At 42.5% G+C, this 26,503-nt stretch overlaps 1 protein-coding gene across 4 annotated transcripts in view; it reads right to left on the bottom strand.

Moving 5' to 3' along the window:
* DAG1 (dystroglycan 1) overlaps positions 1-26,503 on the bottom strand; it is a 74,607-nt gene that overhangs the window by 15,110 nt on the left and 32,994 nt on the right. For all 4 annotated transcript variants that reach the window (XM_041761035.1, XM_041761034.1, XM_041761033.1 and 1 more), the window contains exon 2: positions 5,845-6,227. In XM_041761035.1, coding sequence (XP_041616969.1) covers positions 5,845-6,120 — 276 coding nt within the window. In that variant the 5' untranslated portion in view covers positions 6,121-6,227. The remainder of the gene's footprint in view (positions 1-5,844; positions 6,228-26,503) is intronic.

The raw sequence follows: 26,503 nt of genomic DNA, 5'->3' as shown, positions 1-26,503 counted from the left end.
TCAGGAAAGCTGTTGATCTAGCCAACAAAGGCCAAGCTGGCTTCTGTGGGACCCAACCCCACAAATCCTAACAAGGAGGGATGGTGATCTAGGGTCCAAAGGCATCTATGAGAGTGAAAGATAAGTGATCTGGAGTGAGCTTTGCATACAGGTATCCAATCTGGTCCAAGGGAACACATGCAAGGACTACCTGCTTTAGTGTCCCAAGTCCACAGGAGAGAACAGAGTCCTGAGGCACAAGTCTCTCCAGAAGGCCATGCCAGCCACTGGGCCTGGAGGCATCCCACAGCCCCTGCTGGCATCATCAGGTCAGTGGAATCCATCTGGGAGTTAAGCTGGGGTCGGTAACAGCGAATTGATTTCTTGAGGCAGTGCTAGAGTAGAGAAGGGGAAGCAGCAGGTGCTGGCCAAGCTGAAACAGAACAGGGCTGTCTGGACATGAAAGGGTATCAGGCATGAGGCAGAGCAGAGAGTCCAGGACCTCAGGGCTACCTCCTCCAGGCAGATGGGTCCCCTCTTCTTTTATTTCCTTGCAGCCTGGTATATAAAGTACAGGAAAGCCCTTGCTTTGGGAAGTTGAAGTTACCTGATAGGTACATTCAGCTGATGCAAAGCAACACACCCTCTGCTATGGTGACTCCCCGAGTTGCTACAACCTCCTAAAATTCTCAGCATAACCACATAGGTTCAATGCACACAGTACAAACAAGGCTTGGGTAGGTGGCCAGGGTGGCTCACTTAGAATAAGATTTACTTACCCCTTCAACAGACTATTGCTTAGTCTGTTGCAAACACTGACTTATTCCATCACCAGTACCCATGCTCATCCCTGGACCAGTCACAGCAAGAAGGACAACCAGTCACAGCAAGAAGGACAACCACACTATCAAATCTCACCAGATCTCAGGACAGGGCTATGCTCTGCCTGTGAATCTTTATCAGGCAACTCAGCCATGTCCAAAATGGCTAGAAAACCAACCCTCACCTGGGAACCCTACATGAGGCTCGGATAAGCTTAGTCTCATAGGCTTTGACAATCCAAAGCAGGTTTATAGGGATCCTGAAAGGGTCCTCATTCCCTCTGCCAGCCCATAAACATCTGAGGAGCTACTATGTGATGGGAGTCAACCATGAAAACTAATAGAAAACAAGAATTTCAAGCATAGAAATTTACTAAGAAGATAACATAAGGTTTTATGGGAAAGCTCCTTTCATCAGGATGGAGGGGAAGGACTCAAGATGAGCCTGAAAGAGGTGACAGGATCCAGGCCAATAGAAGAAAGTGGGTGTCAGAGGCCAGGGTGGACCCTGAGCTTGGCATGTTCCTGGGGTAAGAAAGAGGACAGTGTGGCTGCGGCATGACATGCAAAGGGAAAGGGGAGAAAGGAAAGTCCAGAGGCCAGATCGCATGGGACTTGATTCTAAGTGCAGCTCAGTAACGACTGGGAGAATGGGAGGTGTTAGCAGATTTCAGCTTTATCAAGATAAGGACATCTCTTCCTTCCGTGTGGAAGTCTGAGGAGTCAAGAACAGAGAGGGAGCCTGGGAAGAGGCAAGTAAGTGGTAGTTTGGATGATGGTAGTAGTAGTGATGGATACCATTTGAAGTCACCTCAACAACACTCCTTGAGACCAAGATCTGAACTATTCCTCACATACATAAGAATATCAGGCAAGTCATTAAGTTATATTCCCAAAGAATACTTAATGACCATGAGGAAAAAACTCAAGCTATAGTTAATTTAATTATTTATTAAAATATTGCTTTTAAAAAAATTTTTTTTTATTATTTATTTACGATAGTCACAGAGAAAGAGAGAGAGAGAGAGAGAGAGAGAGAGAGAGAGAGAGAGGCAGAGACACAGGCAGAGGGAGAAGCAGGCTCCATGCACCGGGAGCCCAACGTGGGATTCGATCCCGGGCTTCCAGGATCGCGCCCTGAGCCAAAGGCAGGCGCCAAGCCACTGCGCCACCCAGGGATCCCTGCTATAGTTAATTTAAAAAGGTAGGTTTAGGGTTGCCTGGGTGGCCAGTCAGTGGAGCATCTGATTCTTGGTTTTGTTTCCAGTTATGATCTCAAGGTAATGAGATCGAGCCTGGTGTCAGGCTCTGCCATCAGTGAGGAATCTGCTTGGGGTTCTCTCTCCCTTTCCCTCTGCCCCTGCACATGCTCTCTCTAAAATAAATAAATAAAGCTTTAAAAAAAAAAAAAGTAGGTTTAAAATATGTCCAGGATGGGAGCACCTGGGTGGCTCAGTTGCTTAAGCCTCCAACTCCTGATTTCAGGTCAGGTAATGATCTCAGGATCATGGGATCGAGCCCCGCATCAGCTCTGAGCTTAGTGGGGAGTCTGCTTGAGATCTTCTCCCTCTCCCTCTGCCTCTGCCTCCCTGCTCTCTCAGATAAACTTTGTTTTTTTTTTTTACTTATTTATCTGAGAGAAAGTATGTGCAGGAGCTGGAGGAGGGGCAGAGGGAGAGAATCCCCAAGCAGAATCCCCGCCAAACATGGACTCTGACATGGGGCTCAATCCCAAGATCAGAGACCATGACCTAAGCCAAAATTAAATGTCAGACACTCAAACAACTGAGCCACCCAGGTGCCCCAATATATAAATCTTAAAAAAAAAAAAAAAAAAAAAAAAAAGATTTATTTATTTGAGAGAGAGACAGACAGAGAGACCAGCAGGGAGAGAGGCAGAGAGAGAGGGAAAGAAGCAGACTCCCTACTGAGCAGAGCCCAATGTGGGGCTCAATCTCACAGTCCTGATATCATGACCTGAGCACCAATCAAGAGTCGGATGCTAAACTGACTGTTAATGAATAAATAAAACTGTTAATAAATAACAAGAACAAAATTAAAGCTTACAAAATTTTAAAAAATATATGGCTAGTATGATTCTAGGTCTAAGATGTCTGCCTATGTGTGATACGGACACATGAACACTGAAAATTGATAGAAGAGTTCACCCTGAGTGGTAAGAACCACAAGAGATTTTCCTTTCTCCCTTTTCTACAATACACATCTATATATCATTATTATAATGAGAAAAAAGAAAGCAACTTTTTTTATATAAAGATTTATCAATCCTGTTTCACATACAGGGAAACCAAAACTCCAGAGATGAAGTCAGGGCTTCTGATCTGATTTTCCATCCCACACAACCCCGATGGTAAGATTATCTGGAACGAAGAGTCACACATTTTCATCTGTTTTTCAACAGGCTGCTCAGCTACTAAATGGTCTGCTCTCTACAGATAAATGTGCTCAGATAAAATCCTGTTTTCCCAGTAAAATCTCTTTACTTCCCTGGTGAATAAGCCTGTTAAATATTTCTCTGCCAGATACAGAAAATACTCAGTTCACTATATTAATTCAAGGCACCTCTCGTCAAAACTAATCTATGTAAAACATTCCAATGACCACTGGAACAAGGGTAACCACTACAGGGTTTGGATATTCAGAAGATCAAACGTAAAGCTGGACAAGGACTGTAGTTCCAAAACTGCCATTCTTCTTTTTCTAATGGTCAGACTAGCAACTTGGCTTGGTGGGGCATTATGAAAATTATATGGAAACCATTTGTAAGCTAGGACGAGCTCTGTGGAAGTAAGCCAGGATCTTTAGAATATGACCACCTCTGAGCTCAGAAGGCCACCCTGAGAACAAGCCATGACCTAAATAAAGAGAAGGGTGCCAACAGGGAGAATGAAGGGAGCACAAGGAAGGTACAGGTAAAGAATGAGTCCACCAAGATTCAAGGGAAAGCATCATAGAGCCACCTCTGTGGGAAGAAAGGCAGAGCATTTGTGACCATTTCTAATCTAGATACCTGGGGACTGTGGGTCTGAGAGGAGAAAGTTTTGACCAATGAGTACAATGAAATGCTGCTATACAAGTTATCAAGTCAGGCCTTAAAGACTAGCAGCTTCCACTTCCTGTTTCTTGGAATACCCAATCTTAGAACCCAGCTATTGTGCTGTGGGGAAATCTAAGCAACCCACGGAAAGGTCTACATGGAGAATAACCAAGGACTCTGACCAACACCTCAGCTAAGCTCCCTGTCAACAGGCAACACCAAATTGCCACCCATGAATGAGCCATCTTGGAAGCAGATCCTCTAGTCCCAGATGAGCCATTTTAGCCAGTGTCATGAAGCAGAAACAAGGTTTCCAGATGAGCTTTGACTCTTTGAATTCCTGGCCACAAAACTGTGAGCAAAGCAAACTGGTAGTTTTGTTTTGTTTTTTTAAGATTTTAATTTATTTGTTCATGAGAGACACACACAGAGGCAGACAAAGGCAAAGGGAGAAGCAGGCTCCTCAAGCAGAGCCTGATGTGGGACTCGATCCCAGGACTCTGGGACCACACCCTGAGCCAAAGGCAGGGTGCTCAACCACTAAGCCACCTAGGCATCCCACAAACTGGTAGTTTTAAAACACTAACTTTTGGTGGTTTAAACAGACCAACAGATAACCAGAACACTAGGTCTATGTTGAAGTCTAAAGGCAAAAGAGATAAAAATTCCATAACAAAGTATAAATCTTGAAATATTTTCAGTTCATTTTCAAGCCACACCTCTAGGGGAAAAATGCTATAGGACAACTATGACCATGAGCCAAATGTGGCCTACCACCTGTTTTTGTATGGCCCATTAGCTAAAAATGGTTTTTGCATATTAAAATTATTGAGAAAAAAAAAGAGTATCTTTTGACATGTGAAAATACATGAAATTCAAATTTCAGTTTTAGTATCCGTAAGTTTTATTGGAACATGCTCATGCCCATTCATTTATATATTATCTACGACTACTTTTACACTATACTGGCAGAGCTGAGGGACTGCAACAGAAACCACATGGCCTGCAAAGCCTAAAATATTTACTATCTGGTCCTCTATGAAAAAGAGATGTTCAGGGATCCCTGGGTGGCACAGCGGTTTGGCGCCTGCCTTTGGCCCAGGGCACAATCCTGGAGACCCGGGATCGAATCCCACATCGGGCTCCCGGTGCATGGAGCCTGCTTCTCTCTCTGCCTGTGTCTCTGCCTCTCTCTCTCTCTCTGTCTCTCTGTGACTATCATAAATAAAAAAAGAAAAAAAGAAAAAAAAGAAAAAGAGATGTTCATAACTAGAGGGGTACACCCTAGTCATCATGTGGCCACTGTGCAAACTCACTCAGGATCCAGGGGAAATTCCAAGGACCCACAATCCCAGACAAAGGGATGGTGCTTCTTGACACAAAAGCTTCATATTTTGCCTGATTTCCAACCTGGGTCAGCCAAGATAAAGATACTCTTTTGTTACATGCGTCTCTCTAGATTGCTTCTCCAAAGGAGATGGGGCAAGGCTGAAGTCTGGGTACTAATTCTGGTTCTAAAGTGATCAAATGCATTAGTAAACATACAACACCAAATGATAACAAAACTCCAACATTTATTTATACTTTATTTTATAAAAATAGGTTCAAATCCTTTTTTAAAGTTCTGTATTTCTTGGATTTAATACCATGGTTAATGAAAGATCTTTTCCTACACATAAACCCTTCTATCAAATCCTAATCCAATGACCAATCTTTCAAACTACAGATGTTAAAGGCTTTTTAATGGTAACACCTTCAAAAATGGAAGCAAGAATAAAAGTTTAGGATGCTATTCAGAGATATCTGGGGACCCTCTTGTGAGTATTTTGGTGGTTGTCCTTCTCTTAAGGTAACTGCACAGGTCCTAGAAGAATTGAGCTCAGAATTGCTGGAACTTAGAATGGAAAACTAAAAACAAAACAAAACAAAACAACAAAGTGGATGAGAATTCTTCCTCATTTACATAAGCTTCATATCCAGTCTCACCTTGACGAGTTCTCCATTGGAGGCAATTAAATCCATGGGAATGGTCACTCGAAATGAGCGCCCAACAACAGCTATGCCATCAGGAATACCCACCACTGTGGGAACAGCCTCGTGAAGGTCTGAGAGCACTGAGTGCATGGATGCCTCGAGCTGGTTCTCCCAGTCCCTGCCAGCCTCCGAAGGCCAATGGGACTGAGCCATGGCCACAGAGAGCAGAAGGAGAAAGGTCCTCCCCCAGAGGGGAAGCAGTAGCGAAAGGCCCGCAGACATCCTCATTCCGGCCTGAATCTGCTCTAGCCAGACAGTCTCACCAAGAAAGGAGGCAAGTGATGTGGTCCCAGAGCTGGGTCCTCACCCTCTGTACACCTGCTCCATCCCAGGGCCTGAAAAAGAAGAAGAGTAGACTCAGACTTTAGCAAACCCCATGATTTCCAAGTTGTACACAAGTAGTTACTACCCTGAATATTGACAAGAACATCTACACTGAGTTGGATCAAGCCTCACCCTGTGCTGTCCAGTATAGAGGCACCAGCTAAATGTGGACATCGAGCACTAGAAATGTGGCAGGCCCATTAAGTGTTAAAAATACACTGGATTTTGGAAAGTTGGTATAAAAAAGGAATGTAAGATATCTCAATACTTTCTATTGATTACATATTGAAATGATATTATTTTGGACATAAAATATATTAAATAAAATGTTAAGTAAATAATGCATACTAACAAATGACAAATAAAGAAATGTGTTAAACAAAATACATTACCGAAATTAATTCCCTTATTTTTATTTTTTCATGTGGCTGCCAGAAAATATTAAATCACACGTGTGGCTCTCATTATATTGCTGTTGGGTAGTGCTGCTCTACACCCAACTCAGGGTTTACAGTAAACACAGAAGTCATGAAGACACAATCAGACAAATCTAGAATCTTACCTTCTACAAGATAACTGGCCTCGTCTATCTAAATGCTGACACCCCTAAACACAAGGAGGGTATCCTTGTGTTCTAGACTTAGAGATAGTATCTAGATGTAGCATGTGTGTCTTGACTGGATGGATTTACTTAACACAAAAATTTTAAAACTCCGAGGGAAAAAAACACATAAGCCCAGCTCCAAAAGGAGTAATTGGGGAATTTTGTCTCTGGGCTGGATATTGGATTTATTGTTAATTTTCTTTTATTTTTTTTTAAAGATTGATTGATTGATTGATCTGGCAGAGAGAGCACAAGAAGGGGGAACAGCAGAGGAAGAGGGAGAGGGAGAAGCAGGCTCCCCACCAAGCAGAGAGCTTGATCCCAGAACCCTGGGATTCTGACCTGAGCCAAAGGCTCTTAGGTGAAATGATAGTGGTATGGTTCTATAAGAGACGGTCTTTAATTTTGAAGGATTTAGGAATGAAGTATTAAAATCTCTGCAATTCACTTTGAAATGTTTCAAGGGAGGAAAATGTTTGTATATAGAGAGATCAAGCAATATGGCTCATATAAAAATTATTAAGTCTTAAAACAATGCCTTTAGGGTGGCTTGGTTAAACATCAGTTAAGCTGTCCAACTCTCGATTTCAACACAGGTCATGATCTTAGGGTTTTTTGGGGTTTTTTAGAGATTTTATTTTATTTATTCATGAGAGACACACACACAGAGAAAAAGAGAGAGGTAGAGACACAGGCAGAGGGAGAAGCAGGCTCCATGCAGGGAGCCCGATGCGGGACTTGATCCCAGAACCCTGGGATCATGCCCTGAGCTGAAGGCAGGTGCTCAACCACTGAGCCACCCAGGCGTCCCTGATTCTAGGGTTTTGAGATCGAGCCCTGTATCTGGCTGCACAATGGGCATGGAGCCTGCTTAAGATTCTCTCCTCCCTCTGTCCCCCCACCCCCACAAAAAAAAATAACAAGAAATGATACTTTTGAAGAGACTAAAAAATCAAGTATTTGCACAGACAAGTTCAGCAACTGCCCACTCCTCACACCCCAAGCATTAATCACAGGACTCATTTATTAAACATGTATTTGCAAACTCAGTGCCAGTGAACAAAACTTACCTGGCATCTCTTGCTTCACATCCCCAAAAGAGAGATTAGAACCCTGCACATTGTCCCTCATACCCTTCATTTTCTTCAATGCAGGCCTCTCAGAACACCTGCCCTGAGGCTGACAGCCACACAGATGTATTGTGGAACTTGCTGGGTGTCCACAAGGTGACCATAGTCATCACAAGCAATTTCCCATTCTAGAAAAGGAGCCCTATGCTGAGCTAAGCTGCTGAGGGGCCACATATTTTTTTGACTGGGGTAATGCAAAGTAAATAATATGGCTAAAAAAAACAGGTCACTGAAGTGGGCAGTGTACTGTAAAGTCAATGCAAATCCAAGCCAATTTCAACACGGTTGGGTTTTGGTGTTTTGTTTCACTATCGATTCTGCCATTCCTGTTCCTATTTTGTTTTTGAACGAAAATTCATGAGACAGCCAAAACCCAAGTAAAATAATTTTGACGGTTAGGAATCCTAGCTTACCAAACAAAGACTTATCATAAAGCTACTGTATATAAGCAGCATTACACCAACAGAATAGAAGTGGACTATGGAACCTGAGGGAGAACCTAAAATCAGCTTGCAAAGGAGCTGTTCAAAGGTGCCAGGACCAATGGCCATCTATATAGAAAATCAAATACAATTAGGGTCCTCCCTCACTTTTCCGTCATAAGTAAGATAAATCCCAGGTGGATTAGATATACAAATATAAAAAGCAGAACTTTAAACATTTTAGAATATAGTAGAATGTCAGGATAACAAAGGATTTCTGAGGTGGCTCAGTGGTTGAGCATCTGCCTTTGTGGCTCAGGTTGTGATCCAGGGTGGGTGGGGATCGAGTTCTGTGTCAGGCTGCCCGCAGGGAGCCTGATTCTCTCTCTGCCTCTGTGTGCCTCTCATGAATAATTTTTTTTTTAAAAGAAGACATCAAAAAATAAAGCATAAAAAAAAAAAATAAAGCATAAAAGGAAAAAACAACTGGACTTCCACTTCTAAGAAAATAAGGTAGATGTATTTTTCCATCAGTTTCCCAGTAAATACAACAAAAAAATCCTAGACATCATATATAAAATAAACATGAGACTCAAAAAAGTCAAAAGAAGGCAGCAGACCAGTGAGGGACCTCAGGACTCAAGGAAAGACACAGTAGTGAGTTCCCTGGGTTTTCTTTTTGCCTCATACATTCCAGATTTGGAGCTGAAGACGCTGGCAACCCAGAAATGCCAACAGATGACACAAAAAAACCAGAAATGCCAACAGATGACACAAAAAAGAGTCCCAACAAAAGTCTGTTCTCTTTAGCCAACGGAGCAGGAATGGGGTAGCCTAGCAAGACAGAAAACATTTAGACAATAACAGCTCTATTCTAGCCAAACACCACAGAAAAAACTATGGCCCCACTCCCACCCATGCCAGCAAAGGCCAAATGGAGAGCCTTAGACTTCCACCCTCATGAGGCTGTAACAAGGCTCCCTAATATCCCCACTGGAGTGATATCAAAGAAGGCGAAGTAGGGAGCTGGGACTTTTATCCTCACTGGCCAGTAACAATGCACCATCTCTCCTACTCCTCTAGTCCCTCCCTTGGTGTCAGTGGAAACCAAATCTAGATATCTATGCCCACTCAAACAGTAACAAGGAGTATCTCCCACTGCAGGAATGGTGTCAGAGGAGGACTAGTATCAGAATTTTTATCACTGCTCAAGGTAAAGAGGCCCAGGGAACTAGAATTCCCATGCCTAGCCAGCGGTTAACAGACTTCATCAGGCTTCAGGTGTCAAAAAAGACTGAGTGAGGCAAACAAACAAAAAAAGCAGATTCTTAAATACAGAGAATAAACTAGTACTTGCCAGAGGAGAAGTGGGTTAGGGGGATGGATAAAATAGATATAGGTGATTAAAGGATACAATATGGGGCACTTGGGTGGCTCAGCAGATTAAGCCTCTGACTCTTGATTTCAGCTCAGGTCATGATCTCAGGGTCCTGAGATCAAGCACTGAATTGGGGTTCACTCTGAGCAGGGAGTCTTGCTTCTCTCCTTCTCCCTGTACCTCCACCTGCCACTCACACTGCTCTCTCGCTCTCTCTCTCAAATAAATAAATCTTTAAAAAAATAAAAGTATAGACTTTCAGTTATAAAATAAATAAGTCAGGGGATCCCTGGGTGGCTTAGCAGTTTGGCGCCTGCCTTTGGCCCAGGGCGCGGTCCTGGGGTCCCGGGATCGAGTCCCGAGTCGGGCTCCCAGCATGGAGCCTGCTTCTCCCTCTGCCTGTGTCTCTGCCTCTCTCTCTCTCTTTGTCTATCATAAATAAATAAATAAATAAATAAATAAATAAATAAATAAATAAATAAATAAATAAATCTTTAAAAAAATAAAAATAGAATAAGTCATGGAGATAAGAAGTACAGCATAGGAAATATAGTCAATAATATTGTAATAACGTTTGATGACAGATGGTGACTACGTTTATCATGGTGAGCACAAAGGAATGTATAGAACTACTGAGTCACTATATTGTCCTCCTGAGACTGATAGAATATTATATGTTAATTATACTTCAATTAAAAAAAAAAAAAAGGTTGAGTAAGGAACCTTCTACCTCTACTTCCCAGGAATGAGGCAGTACCTCCCTTCTTCCCCTGCCAGAGTATCAGAAAATGCCAGGTAAAACAGAATCAGAGTTTCAGGACAAAACAAATTGTTCAGGTTTTTTTTTTTTTTTTTTAATTTATGATAGAGAGAGACAGAGAGAGAGAGAGAGGCAGAGACACAGGCAGAGGGAGAAGCAGGCTCCATGCACCAGGAGCCCGACGTGGGATTCGATCCCGGGTCTCCAGGATCGCACCCTGGGCCAAACGCAGGCGCCAAACCGATGCGCCACCCAGGGATCCCAATTGTTCAGGTTTTAATCGAAAACCAGTCATCAAGGGCACCTGGGTGGATCAGATGATTAGGTATCCAACTTTTTGTTTCAGCTCAAGGCATGATCTCAGGGTTTGCAACTGAGCCCCACATCGGGTTCCCCACTAGGTGTGGAGCCCACTTAGCATTCTCTCTCCCTCTCCCTCTGCCCTTGGGATGTGTGCATGCATGTGCTTGCAAGCTCTCTCTCTTTCTCCTCCTTTCAAAAAAAAAAGAAAAATCACTCATCATACCAAGAACAAGGAAGATCTCAAACTGAATTTAAAGATAGTCAATAGGGATCCCTGGGTGGCGCAGCGGTTTGGCGCCTGCCTTTGGCCCAGGGCACGATCCTGGGTCTCCAGGATCGAATCCCACGTCGGGCTCCCTGCGTGGAGCCTGCTTCTCCCTCTGCCTGTGTCTCTGCCTCTCTCCCTCTCTCTCTCTCTGTGACTATCATAAAAAAAAAAAAAAAAAAAAAAAAAGATAGTCAATATATGTCAATACCGAGATGACAAGGATAGGTGGAAAGTAAAAGAACAGAAAAAAGATATAACATGCACATATTAATTAAGAGAAAACAAGAATGGCTATATCAATATCAGATAAAGTAGACATCAGAGCAAAGAAAATTACCAGAGAAAGAGGGAAATTATATAATGATAAAAGGCCCAAGCTACCAACAGTAACAATCTTAAATGTACAATTCTAAATGTACCAAACAATAAAGCTATAAAATTTGTGAAGCAAAAACTGATAGAACTAAAAAGAAAAATAAATAAATCCACAATTCTAGTTGGAAACTTCAATACCATACTTTCAACAATTAACAGAGCACTAGAAAGAGAATTAGCAAGGATACAAAAGAATTTAAAAATATCATCAATCGACATGATCTAATTAACACTTACAGAGAGCCCTCCACATGACAACAGCAGAACATACATGCTTTTCAAATGTCCATGGAACATACAGGTCCAGATAAACCATATCTAGGGCCATAAAATAAACCCTAAAAAAACTTAAATGAATTAATACTGAATGTGTCCTCTAACCACAATGGAATCAAATTAGAAATCAGTAACAGGGGATCCCTGGGTGGTGGGGATCCCTGGGTGGCGCAGCGGTTTAGCGCCTGCCTTTGGCCCAGGGCGCGATCCTGGAGACCCGGGATCGAATCCCACGTCGGGCTCCCGGTGCATGGAGCCTGCTTCTCCCTTTGCCTATGTCTCTGCCTCTCTCTCTCTCTCTGTGTGACTATCATAAATAAATTTAAAAAATTAAAAAAAAAAAAAAAAAGAAATCAGTAACAGAAGGTAAAAGGAAAATCTCCAAACACTCAAAAACCATGCAACATTCTAAATAATCCTTGGGTCACAGAGGAGGTCTCAACGGAAATAAAAAATTACACTAAGCTGAATGAAGATAAAAACACATTTGTGAAAAAGAAAAAAAACACACACACACATTTGTGGGGTATGTTAAAATTTGTGGAACACAGCTAAAGCAGTGCTTAGAAATGAATTTATAGCATTAAATCCACCAGAAATAAAAGGAAAAGTCTCAAAACAATAATCTTATGCTCCCATCAAAATAAGCTTAAAACGGGCAGCCCGGGTGGCCTAGTGGTTTAGTGCTGCCTTCGGCCTGGGGTGTGATCCTGGAGATCCGGGATCGAGTCCCGCCATCGGGCTCCCTGCATGGAGCCTGCTTCTCCCTCTGCCTGTGTCTCTGCCTCTCTCTCTCTGTGCCTCTCATGAATAAATAAAATAAAATATTTTTTTAAAAAGCTTAAAAAAAAAAGCAGAATAAACCAAAAGCAAGCACAAGGAGAAAAACAGAGTAGAAATCAATGAAAGTGAAAACAAAAATAGAAAGATCAATGGAAATAAAACCTGATTCTCTCAAAATATTAGTAAAATTGATGAATCTCTAGTAAGACTAACAACAACAACAAAAAGTCAGAAATTGGGATCCCTGGGTGGCGCAGTGGTTTGGCGCCTGCCTTTGGCCCAGGGCATGATCCTGGAGACCCGGGATCGAATCCCACGTCGGGCTCCCGGTGCATGGAGCCTGCTTCTCCCTCTGCCTCAGTCTCTGACTCTCTCTCTCTCTCTCTCTGTGTGTGTGTAACTATCATAAATAAATAAAGAAAAAAAATATTAAAAAAAAAGTCAGAAATTACCAATATCAGGAATTAAACGGGATATCACTATAGATCCACAGATTTAAAAAAAAAAAAAAAAAAAAAAAAGTTAAGTAAGCAGGGGCACCAGGCTGGCTCAGTCAAGTAGATCATGTGACTCTTAATCTCAAGGTCCTGAGTTTGAGTCCCACATTGGGCAGAAAGATTACTTAAAAAAAAAAAGATTCAACATATCAAAATAAAATAGACCAATTCCTTAAATAATGCAAGCTACCAATTCACCCAGTATCACATAAACAATTTCTAGGGATACCTTGGTGGCTCAGCAGTTGAGCATCTGCCTTCAGCTTTGGGTGTGATCCTGGGTCCAGGGATTGAATCCCAGATCATATTTGGGGATGTGATCCCTCCGGGGAGCCTGCTTCTCCCTCTGCCTATGTCTCTTCCTCTCTCACTCTGTCTCTCATGAATAAATAAATAAAATCTCTAAAATCTTTTTTAATTAAAAAAAAATTTCTATTAAGAATACTACTAAGGAATTTGCATTTGTTATTTAAAAACACCCACAAAGGGATCCCTGGGTGGCGCAGCGGTTTGGCGCCTGCCTTTGGCCCAGGGCGCAATCCTGGAGACCCGGGATCGAATCCCACGTCGGGCTCCCGGTGCATGGAGCCTGTTTCTCCCTCTGCCTGTGTCTCTGCCTCTCTCTCTCTCTCTCTCTCTCTGTGACTATCACAAATAAATAAAAATTTAAAAAAAAAACCACCCACAAAAAGAAATCTCCAGGCCCAGATGGCTCCATTATCAAATTCTACCAAATATTTAAAGAATTAACTCTAAAAAAAAAAAAAAAAAAAAAGAACGAACTCTAATTCTATATAATCTTTCCCAGAAAACAGAAGGGGGAACACTTTAATTTCTTTCAAATTTTAAGTTTTAATTATAAGTAAACTCTATGCCACACATGGGGCTTGAACTCATGACCCTGAGATCAAGAGTCATGTGTTCTACCAACTGAGCCAGTCAGCCAACCTTCATTTAATGAAGGTAGCATTACCCTGATATCAAAATCAAAATACCAAAAAAAAAAAAAAAAAAAAAAAGAGGGGGATAAGGATACAGACCAGTATCTCTCATGAACAGACACAAAAATCTTTAACAGTGGATCCCTGGGTGGCTCAGCGGTTTATCGCCTGCCTTTGGCTCAGGGCACAATCCTGGAGTCCCGGGATCAAGTCCCGCATAGGGCTCCCTGCATGGAGGCTGCTTCTTCTTCTGCCTGTGTCTCTGCCTCTCTCTCTGTATCTCTCATGAATAAATAAAATATTTTTTTAAAAAAATCTTTAACAAAACATTATCAGGGGCACATGGCTGGTACGGTCAGTAGAGCATGCAACTCCTGATCTCAGGGTTGAGAGTTCAAGCCCTACTGGGTGCAGAAATTACTTAAAAATAACATTTAAAAAAAAAAAATAACATTTTTTAAAATATCAAACATATTGGGCTCTAATATGCAGCTAGGGTCTGGATTCCTCTCACTGTCTGAGACTCAACTGTACAAAATATGAATGCACGAGGAAGATCAAGATCTCGAGGAAGGGGAGATGGAAAAAAGCTTTCTAAGTTGGATGAATCTGCGACTGGTAAGCAACCAGGTAAAAAAAACATCGGAAGAAAAGGAACTACCAACTGAGGATCGAGATATTGAGCCTAGACAACAGAGAGAAGGAGCACATGTGGTTCAAGAACCTAAACTGGAAGATGAAAGCCAGGAAATAGGTTTGGAAAAGACTGGCAGTGAGTGTGGAGATGGCCCTGATGTGAAAGGGATGATTCCACTTACTCAGACATCTGCTAAAATTCCAGATGCAGGTGACGGACAGTTATAAGAAGAAAAGAAGCTGAAGCCAACAAACATTTTGTTTGTTTTATTGATAATTTGACTTAAATTCTCTCAATAAAGATTTAAAGTTTGCTCAGAAAAAAAATCAAACATATTATAAAACAGAATTTAGCAATATATAAAAAGAATTATATATGACCATGACAAAGTGGTACTTATTTCAGGGATGCAAGGCCAGTTCAATAGTTGAGAATCCACTATATTAACAGACTAAAGAACAAAAATCACATAATCATATCAATTGATGCAGAAAAAGTACCTGACAAAATTAAATACCTATTCATGTGATAAATACTCTCAGAAAAACAGGAATAGAGGGGACTTTCTTGACTTGATAAAGAGCATCTACAAAAACACAGCAAAAAAAAAAAAAAAAAACCACACACACAGCAAACATTATACTTAATGGTGACAGCCTGAATGCTTTCTCCTTAAGATCAGAAACAAGGCAAGAGTGTCTGCTCTTACCATTCTTTTAGAGCTAGAAGTTCTAGACAGCAATAATAAGGCAAGAAAAGGAAACAAATTGCATACAGATCAGAAAGGAAAAAATTTTTAAAAAGGAAAAAATAAAACAGTCCCCATTTGCAGATAACATAATCGTCCATGCAGAAAATCCCAAAGAACCTACAAAACAAAATATTAGGATAATAAATGAGTTTAGGAAGCTCACAGGAGGGATCCCTGGGTGGCGCAGCCGTTTGGCGCCTGCCTTTGGCCCAGGGCGCGATCCTGGAGACCCAGGATCGAATCCCACGTCGGGCTCCTGGTGCATGGAGCCTGCTTCTCCCTCTGCCTGTGTCTTTGCCTCTCTCTCTCTCTCTCTCTCTCTCTCTCTCTGTGTGACTATCATAAATAAATTTTAAAAAATTAAAAAAAAAAAGGAAGATCACAGGATACAAAATAAACATACAAAAATAGCTTGTATTTCTACATGCTAGAAATGAACATATAGACACCAAATTTAAAAGAGAATACCGTTGGGACGCCTGGGTGGCTCAGCAGTTGAGCGTTTGCCTTCCGCCCAGGGCATCATCCTGGAGTCCTGGGACCCTGGGATTGAGTCCCACATCGGGCTCCCTGCATGGAGCCTGCTTCTCTTTCTGCCTATGTCTCTGCCTCTCTCTCTCTCATTCTCTCTGTCTCTCTCATGAATAAATAAAATCTTAAAATATAATACCATTTCAATCACTCAAAAAATGAATACCTAGTGTAAATCTAACAAAACACATATAGGATTCATATGCTGAAAATACACAACACTGGTGAAAGAAATCAGAGGAGCTCAACAAACAAAGGGACATACTGTGTTAATGGTTGGAAGGCTCAACACAGTAAAGGTGTCAGTTCTCGCCAAACTGTTTACAGATTTTTAACAGACTAAATTATGGCCATCCAAAGATATAAAGTCCCAAACCATATAATCTGTAAATGTTAGTTTACAGGAAGAGTCTTGCAGATGGATTAAATTTAAAATCTTGACATACGGAGATTACCCAGGTGGGCTTTAAATCCAACCACATCTGTCATTGTAAGAGAGAGGCAGAGGGAGATTATATATACCAGGGAGGGAGAAGGGGATATGAAAATTGAGAAAGAATCAAGTGATGTGGCCACAAACCAAGAAAAGCCAACAGTCAGAAAGTAGAGACAAGGAATAAATTCCTCCCTGGGGCCCACAGAGGGAGTAGAGGCCACACCAACTCTTTGATTTTGGATTTCTGGTCTCCAGAGCTATGAGAGAATAAATTTATGTTACTGTAAGCCACTAAGATCATGGAAATTTTTTACAGCAGCCCTAGGAAACTAATGTAAGGTTCAATACAATCCCTATCAAAATTCCAGCAAGAAATTTTATAGATGTTAGACAAGACTATTCTAAAATTTATATGGAGAGTGCCTAGGTGGTTCAGTGGATTAAGTGTCTGCCTTCAGCTCAGGTCATGATCCCAGGGTCTTGGGACTGAGTCCTGCATTGGGCTTCCTGCTCAGCAGGGAGTCTGCTTCTCCCTCTGCCTGTGCCCTTCCTCTCCACTTGTGTTCTCTCTCCTTCTCTCTCAAATAAATAAAATCCAAATAAATAAATAGACAGATAGATATATAAAATTTATATGGAAAGGCAAAAAAACACTAGCCAAAAAAAAAAAAAAATTTTTTTTTGAAAAAGAAGAAAAAAGAGGAATTACTCTAATATCACAACTTAGTGGGGATCCCTGGGTGGCTCAGTGGTTTAGCGCCTGCCTTCGGGTGTGATCCTGGAGTCCCGGGATCGAGTCCTGCATCGGGCTCCCTGTACTGAGCCTGCTTTTCCCTCTGCTTCTCCCTCTGCCTCTCTCTCTCTCTCATGAATAAATAAATAAAATCTTTAAAAAAAAAAAAAAAGCTTAGCAAGCTACAATAATCAAGACTATATTAGTGAAGAGACAAATACATAAACCAATGGAACAACTAAAAATCCAGAAATACATTAAATTTTTTAAAGATTTATTTTCTTTTTTTAAATATTTTATTTATTTATTCATGAGAGACACAGAAAGAGGCAGAGACACAGGCAGAGGGAGAAGCAGGCTCCATGCAGGGAGCCCGACATGGGACTCGATCCTAGGTCTCCAGGATCACGCCCTGGGCTGCAGGCAGCACTAAACCGCCGCGCCACTGGGGCTGCCCCAGATTTATTTATTTTCTTAAGAGAGCGCATATACGCAAGTGCACACACTGGGCAGGGGCAAAGGGAAAGAGTCTTTTTTTTTTTAATATTTTATTTATTTATTCATGAGAGATACACACAGAGAGAGAGGCAGACAGAGAAGCAGGTTCCATGCAGGGAGCCCAATGTGGGACTCAATCCCGGACTCGATCCCGGGAATGCCGAATCACACCCTGAGCCGAAGGCAGGTGCCAAACCGCTGAGCCACCCAGGATCCCCGGGAAAGAGTCTTTTAAGCAGACTCCATGTTGAGCATGGCAGGGCTCTATCCCATGACCCTGAGATCACAACTTGAGCCAAAGCCAACAGTCAGACACTGAACCCACTGTGCCACCCAGGTACCCCTAGACTCTATAAATAGATTTAAACAAGAATGCCCAACTGATTTTTTTTCCAACTGATTTTTGACAAAGATACAAAAACAATTCAAAGGGGAAAATAGCTTTTTCAACAAAGAGTGCAACCAAGATGTCCTTCACGGATAAATGGTCAAACTGTGGTATATTCATATCATGGAATACTAATGAGTAATAAAAAGGGATAAACTACTCAGTCATTAAAAAAAAAAACTATTCATTCATTGAATTATGGTGAGTATAAAATGCTAATCCTAAAAGGTTACCTATTATATTTTTATACATACATTACATATATGTATTACATATATTTTTATCATATTCTTGAAGTGACAAAATTATAGAAATGGAGAACAGATTAGTGGTTGCCAAGGGTTAAAGAGGCAGTCAGGGCATGAAGGAAGTAGGTATAGCTTTAAAGGGCCACGTAAGGGATCCTGTGGTAATGAAATATTCTATATTCTGATATATCAATGTCAGTATCCTGGTTGTGATGCTGTACTATAGTTTTGTAAGCTATTACCATGGGGAGAAGTTGGGTAAACCATACACAGGATCTCTGTATTATTTAATGACTATGTGTGAATCCACAATTATCTCAAAAAAATGTTTTAAATCATTAAAAAAGGATAAATTGGAATTAGAATTTTAGGGGTGACTGGGTGGCTAAGTCGGTTAAGTGTCTGCCTTCAACCTAGGTCATGATCCCAGGGTCCTGGATTGAGCCCCACATCAGGCTCCCTGCTCTATGGGCAGTCTGCTTCTCCCTCCCCACCGCTTGTGCTCTCTCTCTCTCAAATAAATAAAGTCTTTTTTTATAAGATTTTTTTAAAGATTTTATTTATTCATGAGAGACACACACACAGAGACAGAGAGAGAGGCAGAGAAACAGGCAGAGGGAGAAGCAGGCTCCATGCAGAGAGCCCAATGCAGGACTCGATCCTGGGACTCCAGGATCACACCCTGGGCCGAAGACAGGGAGGCACTAAACCGCAGAGCCAACCAGGGATCCCCTAAATAAAGTCTTATAATTTTATTTTTAAGTAATCTCTACACCCATCGTGGGGTTCAAACTCACAACTCTAATATCAAGAGCCACATGTTCCACTGACTGAACCAGCCAGGTGCCCCTAGAATTTGAATTTTGAATTTCTATACAGTAAAGGATACCATAAAGTTAAAAGGACCAACCACAGCCTGGGAGAGAGCTTTTCTAATGCATATGATGGCCAAAGGATCCCCATCAAAATACATCAGGTGCCCTAAAATAATAAAAATGGGTTAAAGACAAAAGAGAGAAAAGGTAATTCACAGAAGAAACCTGAATAGCAGTCAACATACAAAAGATATTCAACCCATCTTTTACCAATCAGCTGGGTTGCTCAGCTGGTTAAGTGGCTGACTCTTGATTTCGGCTCCATCCTGTTCTCAGGGTCCTGGGATCAAGCCCACATCAGGCTCTATGCTCAATGGGGAGTCTGTTTGAAGGATTTCTCTCCCTCTGTCCTTCCTCCCACTTGCACTAAATTAATCAATCAATCTTTAAAAAAAACCATGTTCAACCTCACTAATAATCAGGGGAAAGAAAATTAAAGAAATGCAAAAAAACTTTCCACGCCATGAGAACAGGCAAAAATGTTCATATGTGACATCATGAAGGGTACAAAAGTAGAGAATGAACCACCTGGCTCGGCCCTTCCACTCCTAGACACATACCTCAAGGAACACACATGCAGAAATACACATATGCACATGAACATCCAGAGACAGAGTGAGCACATCCACTGCAACACTGGAAAACTGAAAACAACCCCACATCCATCAACTGGAGAAAGCACCGACAGCATTTCATGCCATGGAACTCTATAGGACAATTTAAAATGAACTAAAACTTTTAAGAACCAAAATTGATAAATCCCAAAAAGGTTCAGCAGAAAATATGCCCACTGCATAAAGATATTAACACTATTTATGTATAATATTCATATGTCGTTTATAGATTCGTATGTATGCAATAAATAAAATCATGCACATGATCTTAAATGCCAAGTTCACTCTAGAAAGAGTCAAGGGAAAAGGAGGGGCTCACAAGGGCCTCCAAATTTCTAACTGCTCTACTTCCTAAAACAGGATCTTACAAAAACACAACAGAACAGGAGCGCCTGGGTGGCTCAGTAGTTTGAGTGTCTGACTTGGTTTCCGGTCTGGTCATGATGTCAGGGTCGGGGAATCAAGCCCTGTGTCAGATTCCCCACTCAGCAGGGAGTCTGCTCAGGATTCTCTCTCCTCCCCATGCCCCTTCCATGTGTGCATGCCCTCGCTCTAAAAATATATATATAAATAAATAATCTTTGGCTGAGTACTGCCATCTAAAACTAATAAAAAACCCTAAAACGGTCAGCATGTCCTACTGTGTCTTCTTCACCACCTTCTTAGGACTGGAAAGCCCTGTCCTCATTCATGTGTCTGGCATATTCTGAATGGTGTCCAGATCCCAGGCCCTGGGGCTACTGCCCTGCCCCACCCATCAACCTAGTCTCTGTCCACCTCTACCTCCTGGTGTCCATGTCCCTCAAGTTTACACACCCCTAGTCTTTAGGACAGCGCTTGCTCCCTAAAGGCTCAGAAAAACCCATGTAGCTGCTCTACAAAGATATGAAAAAGGATTTGGAATTCACTCACCTTAGAAAGTCAATGAAGGTATTTTATCATTTGGCATGATCCCATCCTCTCAATGCTAGATAAATAACAGGTATAACATCGTCCTCCTTCCTGTTTCCACTACATTGTTCCACCCTAAGGCCCCAGGTAACCAGGCATTTCTCACAGGATTTCAGACCCATTCCTTAAAAGGGACGTCTCCCTTGTTTTTTTAAAGATTTTATTTAACAGAGGGAGAGAGAGAGCACGAACAGGGGTGGAGTGGCATAGAGAGGAGAAGCAGACTCCCCACTGGGCAGGGAACCCGACTCGGGGCTTGATCCCAGGACCCCAGGATCATGACCTGAGCTGAAGGTAGGGGCTTAACTGACTAAGCCAACCAGGCACCCCAGGGACTTCTTTTGCCATCAGTAGATGGCTGGGTCACTTGTGCCCAACACAAACTTGCCAACAGTGCTAAATACCACACTTCCCCAAGAGGATACCAACTAACCAGGGACTTAGAAGCTGGGGTCTTGTAGGCATCAGCTCCAAGAATCACTTAATTCCCAGTGACTGCCACAGGGTCCTCCACCAGGAAAGGCAAAGAAGGAAATGCTCTGACTCCTCAACACAACAGGTTCACCATACACTGCACAGAGGTCTTCTCCTCAGATCCCTAGCAAGTGCCCCAAGTTAAAGCCAAAGGCAGATGCTTAACAAACTGAGCTACTAGGCACCCCCTTTCTTATACATTTTAACTCTTACTTAGTAAAGTGCTGAGCTCAACCAATACCCTCCAAGACTGGAAGCTGTGGAGGGGCAGGGACACATCTGTTAGAATCACTAATGTATACCAAGCATACATACAGCTCCAGACACACACCTAATGAATGAACAGGGAGGATACAGGACTTTTGTTTTTTGTTTTTTTTGTTTTTTTTTGTTTTTAGCTTCTTCCTATGTCTTCACTCTTATTTTTTTCACTTCTTTGATCCAGCTGATCTTCTACTCTTCTGATTCTCCATTTAAAAATTCTCAGTTTATTTGAAAACAGCAACAGTATGAGACACACCCTGTCCTACCAAGAACATAAGCTCAGTCTGCTATCTGTGGACACATGACGACACAGGGTATCTGTTTCATGGGTATGACTAAGTGCCTCTGCATTTAGCAAGCAGGCGATGTCCAGGGCACAACTCCAACTGCTATATGTTGGTTTTCCATGCTCCGGGGAGAAAAGATCTTTTGGAAACTTGGCAAAAAGCAGCCTTGTGTCTTTCCAACGCTGGCTTCCTATAAGCAAGGGTCACATCTTCCCATGCTAGGAACTTGGCAGGCTGCATTCAAACACCCAAACTAGGACACCCCTTGGAAGGCTTTTCATAGTCTCTTACACATTTGGTCATTCAGAGATGGAGGCACTCCAGAGATCCTCCTCCTCATTTTTTCAGGGAGCAAGGCCCTGAGAAAAGTAACATTCATCCATGGTCACACAGAGCCTGTGGCCAGAATATGGAGAAAGGTGCTCAGGAACCAGAGAAAGACACAGGCAGAATCACCCAATCTTCTTGACACAGCCACTGATTTAATACTGCATATGCGCACTCACTCACATTAAACCCTCTAGAACACCAGCAAGCACTCAGGACACCCCAAGAGTATGTATGTCTCAGCCGAACTCACCACTATCTGGCTAACAGAAGCTATACCAAAGATCTCCTACTGAAAAATGGGTAGTGGGATCGGGTAACTGGTGTCCTCTGTACCAGTACCCAGAGGAGTGCCTGCCACTAAGCCTGAGCTCAGTGCTGCCCTCGATCCCAGTGAAATATAACCCTGTGAGGAGGGACCTTCCCAGAGCCTGGTGAAGCTACTGGCTCTCTAAACACACATTCAACAGCCATAAAAGTGTGAAAAATAGGCATAGCTGCCAGGCAGCAGTCATTCCCCCCACCCTGCCCCACTCTGCTTAGTTCTAGACATTCCACCCCAGGGGGCAGAGAAACCTTAAAAATGCCATAGCCTGCAAAGCCTAGACACAGCACAGCCCTTTGGGACACTGCTATCCCAGAGCAGCCACTCAGGCTGCCCTCTCCCTCTTTTCTCAGTAAAAGCCTGCACTCCTGCCCCAGGAGCACCAGGGAAGAGAGCCCCACAGTACCCTAGGAACCCTTCCCACTGTGCTGGCTGTGGGGAAGAGGAAGAGTATCTGAGCAGGGGAACCCCCCCCAGCACACTCCTGGGGTACAGACCCGACACAATGAAAGGACAGTCTGGAGTAGGAAGCCCCGGGGGCCCCAGACCCTGACACTCACTTCAGATCAGTGCCCTCACTCATAGGAACCAGATCTAGTTGGAGTGGAAGCTGACAATCCCCTGCATCTGCCAATGGCCATGCCAATGCTTTCTTTCTCCAACTGTGATCCTCGGACTCTCCAGTGATGGAGGAAAAAAGTCAAGTTTTCAGCAATGCCTAAAAGGTGGTATCCTTTGTAAATCAAAATACTTCACAACTGCCCTGAAGGCAAGTATATCTTAAGTTTACTAAGTCAGTCAATAGGGGCCACAACTAGGGAATCAAAAGCATTACGGTGACAGGCGAGGACCTCAAACTTCCAAGTACCCCAAACCTCCCAAGTTCAGCAGGAAAAGGGAATGCTTCTGGCCCTTCCTGTCACCAACACTAATCCCTAGTTATATGTGACGGAAGCACATGCCCTGCTTGAGGGTGAGGGGGCAGAATGTATGCCCATGAACACAGGCCTCATGGCCCCTGGGAACTAGAAGAAGATTCCACTGGAAGCCCAGCTCCAGGAAAGAAGCTGCTCTCTTCGGCTCAGCCTGCCTCCCCAGAGCTAATGAGTACCCCAAGGCACACAGGAAGCTCAGTCAATAAATGCTTTCCACTCAATAAATGCAAAGAACAAATGCATATGCGGCACCAACTCATTTCATAGTAAACTTAATGTTTCCTCAGAAAAGCCCACAGGGGATGGAACTAAGTAAGGTATCTTAACTAAAATTCTGAAAGAACAGCTCCCTACTTACTAGTTTCTGCTTTCTAAGAATGAAAGGAAAAGCTGTGAGATTTAATCCATTATTAACTACACAAAATGAGGCAGGGGCAGAGGCAGTCCACCGCATCACTCCCAGGAACTGCTACTCTTCAATATAGCTAGGTTACCTAAAAATTGTACTTAAGGGGCACCTGGGTGGCTCAGTGGTTGAGCGTCTGCCTTTGGCTCAGATCATGATTCCAGGGCCCTGGGATCGAGTCCCACATGGGGCTCTCTGCAGGGAGCCTGCTTCTCCTTCTGCCTGTGTCTATACCTCTCTCTCTTTGTGTCTCTCATGAATAAATAAAATCTTTAAAATTGTACTTAAACTCTCAAACTGCTTCTATTCACTGTAATAATTAATTTAAGTAAAATGGGTCTTTCTTTTTAAGCCAAACATATAATAAAATTCCATGTCCCTGTTTCAAATAGTTTTGAGAAAGTCAAAAGCAAAACTGAACAAACAACTGAAACAATCCCTTTAGGTTCCATCTAGCAAAAATGCTCTTGTCCAGAGGCACCTGGGTGGCTCAGCTGGTTGGGCATCTGACTCTTGGTTTTGGCTTAGGTCATGATCTCAGGGTCATGAGGTCAAACCTCATGTTCACCACCCCCTGGGCATGGAGACTGTTTAAGATTCTCTCTCTGCCTCTCCCTCTGCCCCTCTCCACCCCTCATTATGCTCACACACGTGCTCCCTCTCTCGAAAGAAAACAATAATAAAATAAAATAAAAATAAAAGCTTTTGACCACACACTCAGATGTTAAAATTAAATGTTAAATGTCAGTCTAACATGAATATAAAATTTCTGGAGGGTTAACCAGTTTAAAACTGCTCAAACTGATGGCCAAAAGGATGTACTCCACACAGTGGAAAACAATAGTGTGAAGTCATTGTTTATTTGGGCTCCAAATACCAAAAAGACAGGCAGCTCTCTCTGCTTTGAGTTAAAAACAGGCCTTTTTCACCCTTTGGCATCAGATGAGGAAGGTGTTGAACCAAGTCACTGGTGAAGATTCAAGGTGTCACCTCAAGAGCACTCACAGCTCTGAAGGCAGACGAGGACTCTGTGACAAGTTTCTGCCTGGCCTGTGCGCTGGAGGAACATCACCAGAGGTATGGAGGCAGCCCCACAGATATACCATCCTGGCAATGGAGAACCCACCAAAGGAGCCTAGGGTTACATACACAGAAAGAGACTCAGGGTGAAAATATGTGGAAGAAAAAATTTACCTCTGAGAAGCAAGCTCTACATAATGTTAGAAAAACTGCTTCGAACACTTTTCTCACTTGGAAAACTTGCAAATTCTCACTTATCACAGATACCAAAAGTAGAGGTGCAGGAAGGGCAATGGTTTCTGCTGACAGTGGTTTGGTTTTTCTCAACAAAGGCAGGAAGGAAGCAAAGGTTTAATACCTGGGTATAAACTCACTCAGGTACAAATATGTCCTAAAGAAAGAGAAGCACAAGGCTCAAAAACCCCTGCAGGCCATTCTCCACCAGACCATGGTTTTCCATCTGGGTCAATTTTTCACATCTTCTGTAACAACACTTACTTAGAAAACGTTTGTTCTACACTCCACTGACCTCACTATGGTGCCTGCTGTTAAACATTACTCAGTACTGAACTGCACAATTAAAAATGGTTAACATGGTAAATTCTGTTAGATGTTTTTTACCACAATTTAAAAAAAAACTTTAATGGGTAACACGGCAAATTTTGTTATGTGTTTTTTTTACCACAATTATAAATATAAATGTTTTTTTCTAACAACACATTACTCAGTCATACCAATTAGACTTCAGAAAAAACACTTATAGGGTTAGGTCCAGTCTTAATCATCAATGCCCAGTAGGGCACTGAAAACAAAGGGTAAACTGAGCCCAAAGACAAGGACCATCTGGCTATAGCAGCTGGAGTGAGAGGAGGGGTGGAGGTGGGGAGTAAGTGTGAGAGGTCGGTGGCCAGACTCAGCAGAATATAAGTGAAAATGAATTACCACATCCGCATACCCGTGGCATCCAAGAACCCAATTAAAGTAAATTACAATTATCTCAAGACAGCCCAACAATAATTACACTTCAGCGCATATTTACCGACTATCTACCCTTATGCTAGGTGTGAAGCTTTATCGGCTATGCATGCAGCCTTCCCAAATTTCATATAAAAATATTCAATTAAGATTTACATACATTGCTAAGTCATAAAAGCACAAGAGATAATAAAACTAAATGCTTAAGTATTAAAAATAGGCAAATTTGGGATCCCTGAGTAGCTCAGCAGTTTAGCACCTGCCTTCGGCCCAGGGCATGATCCTGGAGACCCAGAATCGAGTGCTGCATCAGGCTCTCTGCATGAAGCCTGCTTCTCCCTCTGCCTGTCTCTGCCTCTCTCTCTCTCTCTCATGAATAAATAAAATCTTTAAGGGATCCCTGGGTGGCGCAGCGGTTTAGCGCCTGCCTTTGCCCCAGGGCGCGATCCTGGAGACCCAGGATTGAATCCCACATCGGGCTCCCGGTGCATGGAACCTGCTTCTCCCTCTGCCTGTGTCTCTGCCTCTCTCTCTCTCTCTCTCTCTCTCTCTGTGTGTGACTATCATATAAAAAAAATAAAAATAAAAAAAATAAAAATAAAATCTTTAAGAAAAAAATAGGCAAATTTATAAAACACAAAGTAGGTGCTTCCTGGAAACTTAAAAAGTTTCCTTCTGACTCCCCAACTTCCCCTGGCTATCCAAACCCCTCTCCATCTCAGCACAAAGGTAGGGACTACATTGTGAAAGCAGGATGGTCAGTGTCTGTCAAGGCTGGATCCCAAGGGCTGCCCAGAGGGGAAAAGAGGCAGAAGTGGTCCACTGCTGGGGTCTCGGCAACACGTCCTCTGCTACCCTCTCCCCTCTGCTACCCT

This window comes from Vulpes lagopus, chromosome 7, assembly GCF_018345385.1.
Source record: "Vulpes lagopus strain Blue_001 chromosome 7, ASM1834538v1, whole genome shotgun sequence".
NCBI classification, from domain to species: domain Eukaryota; kingdom Metazoa; phylum Chordata; class Mammalia; order Carnivora; family Canidae; genus Vulpes; species Vulpes lagopus.
This window is presented reverse-complemented; position numbering and strand designations above follow the sequence as displayed.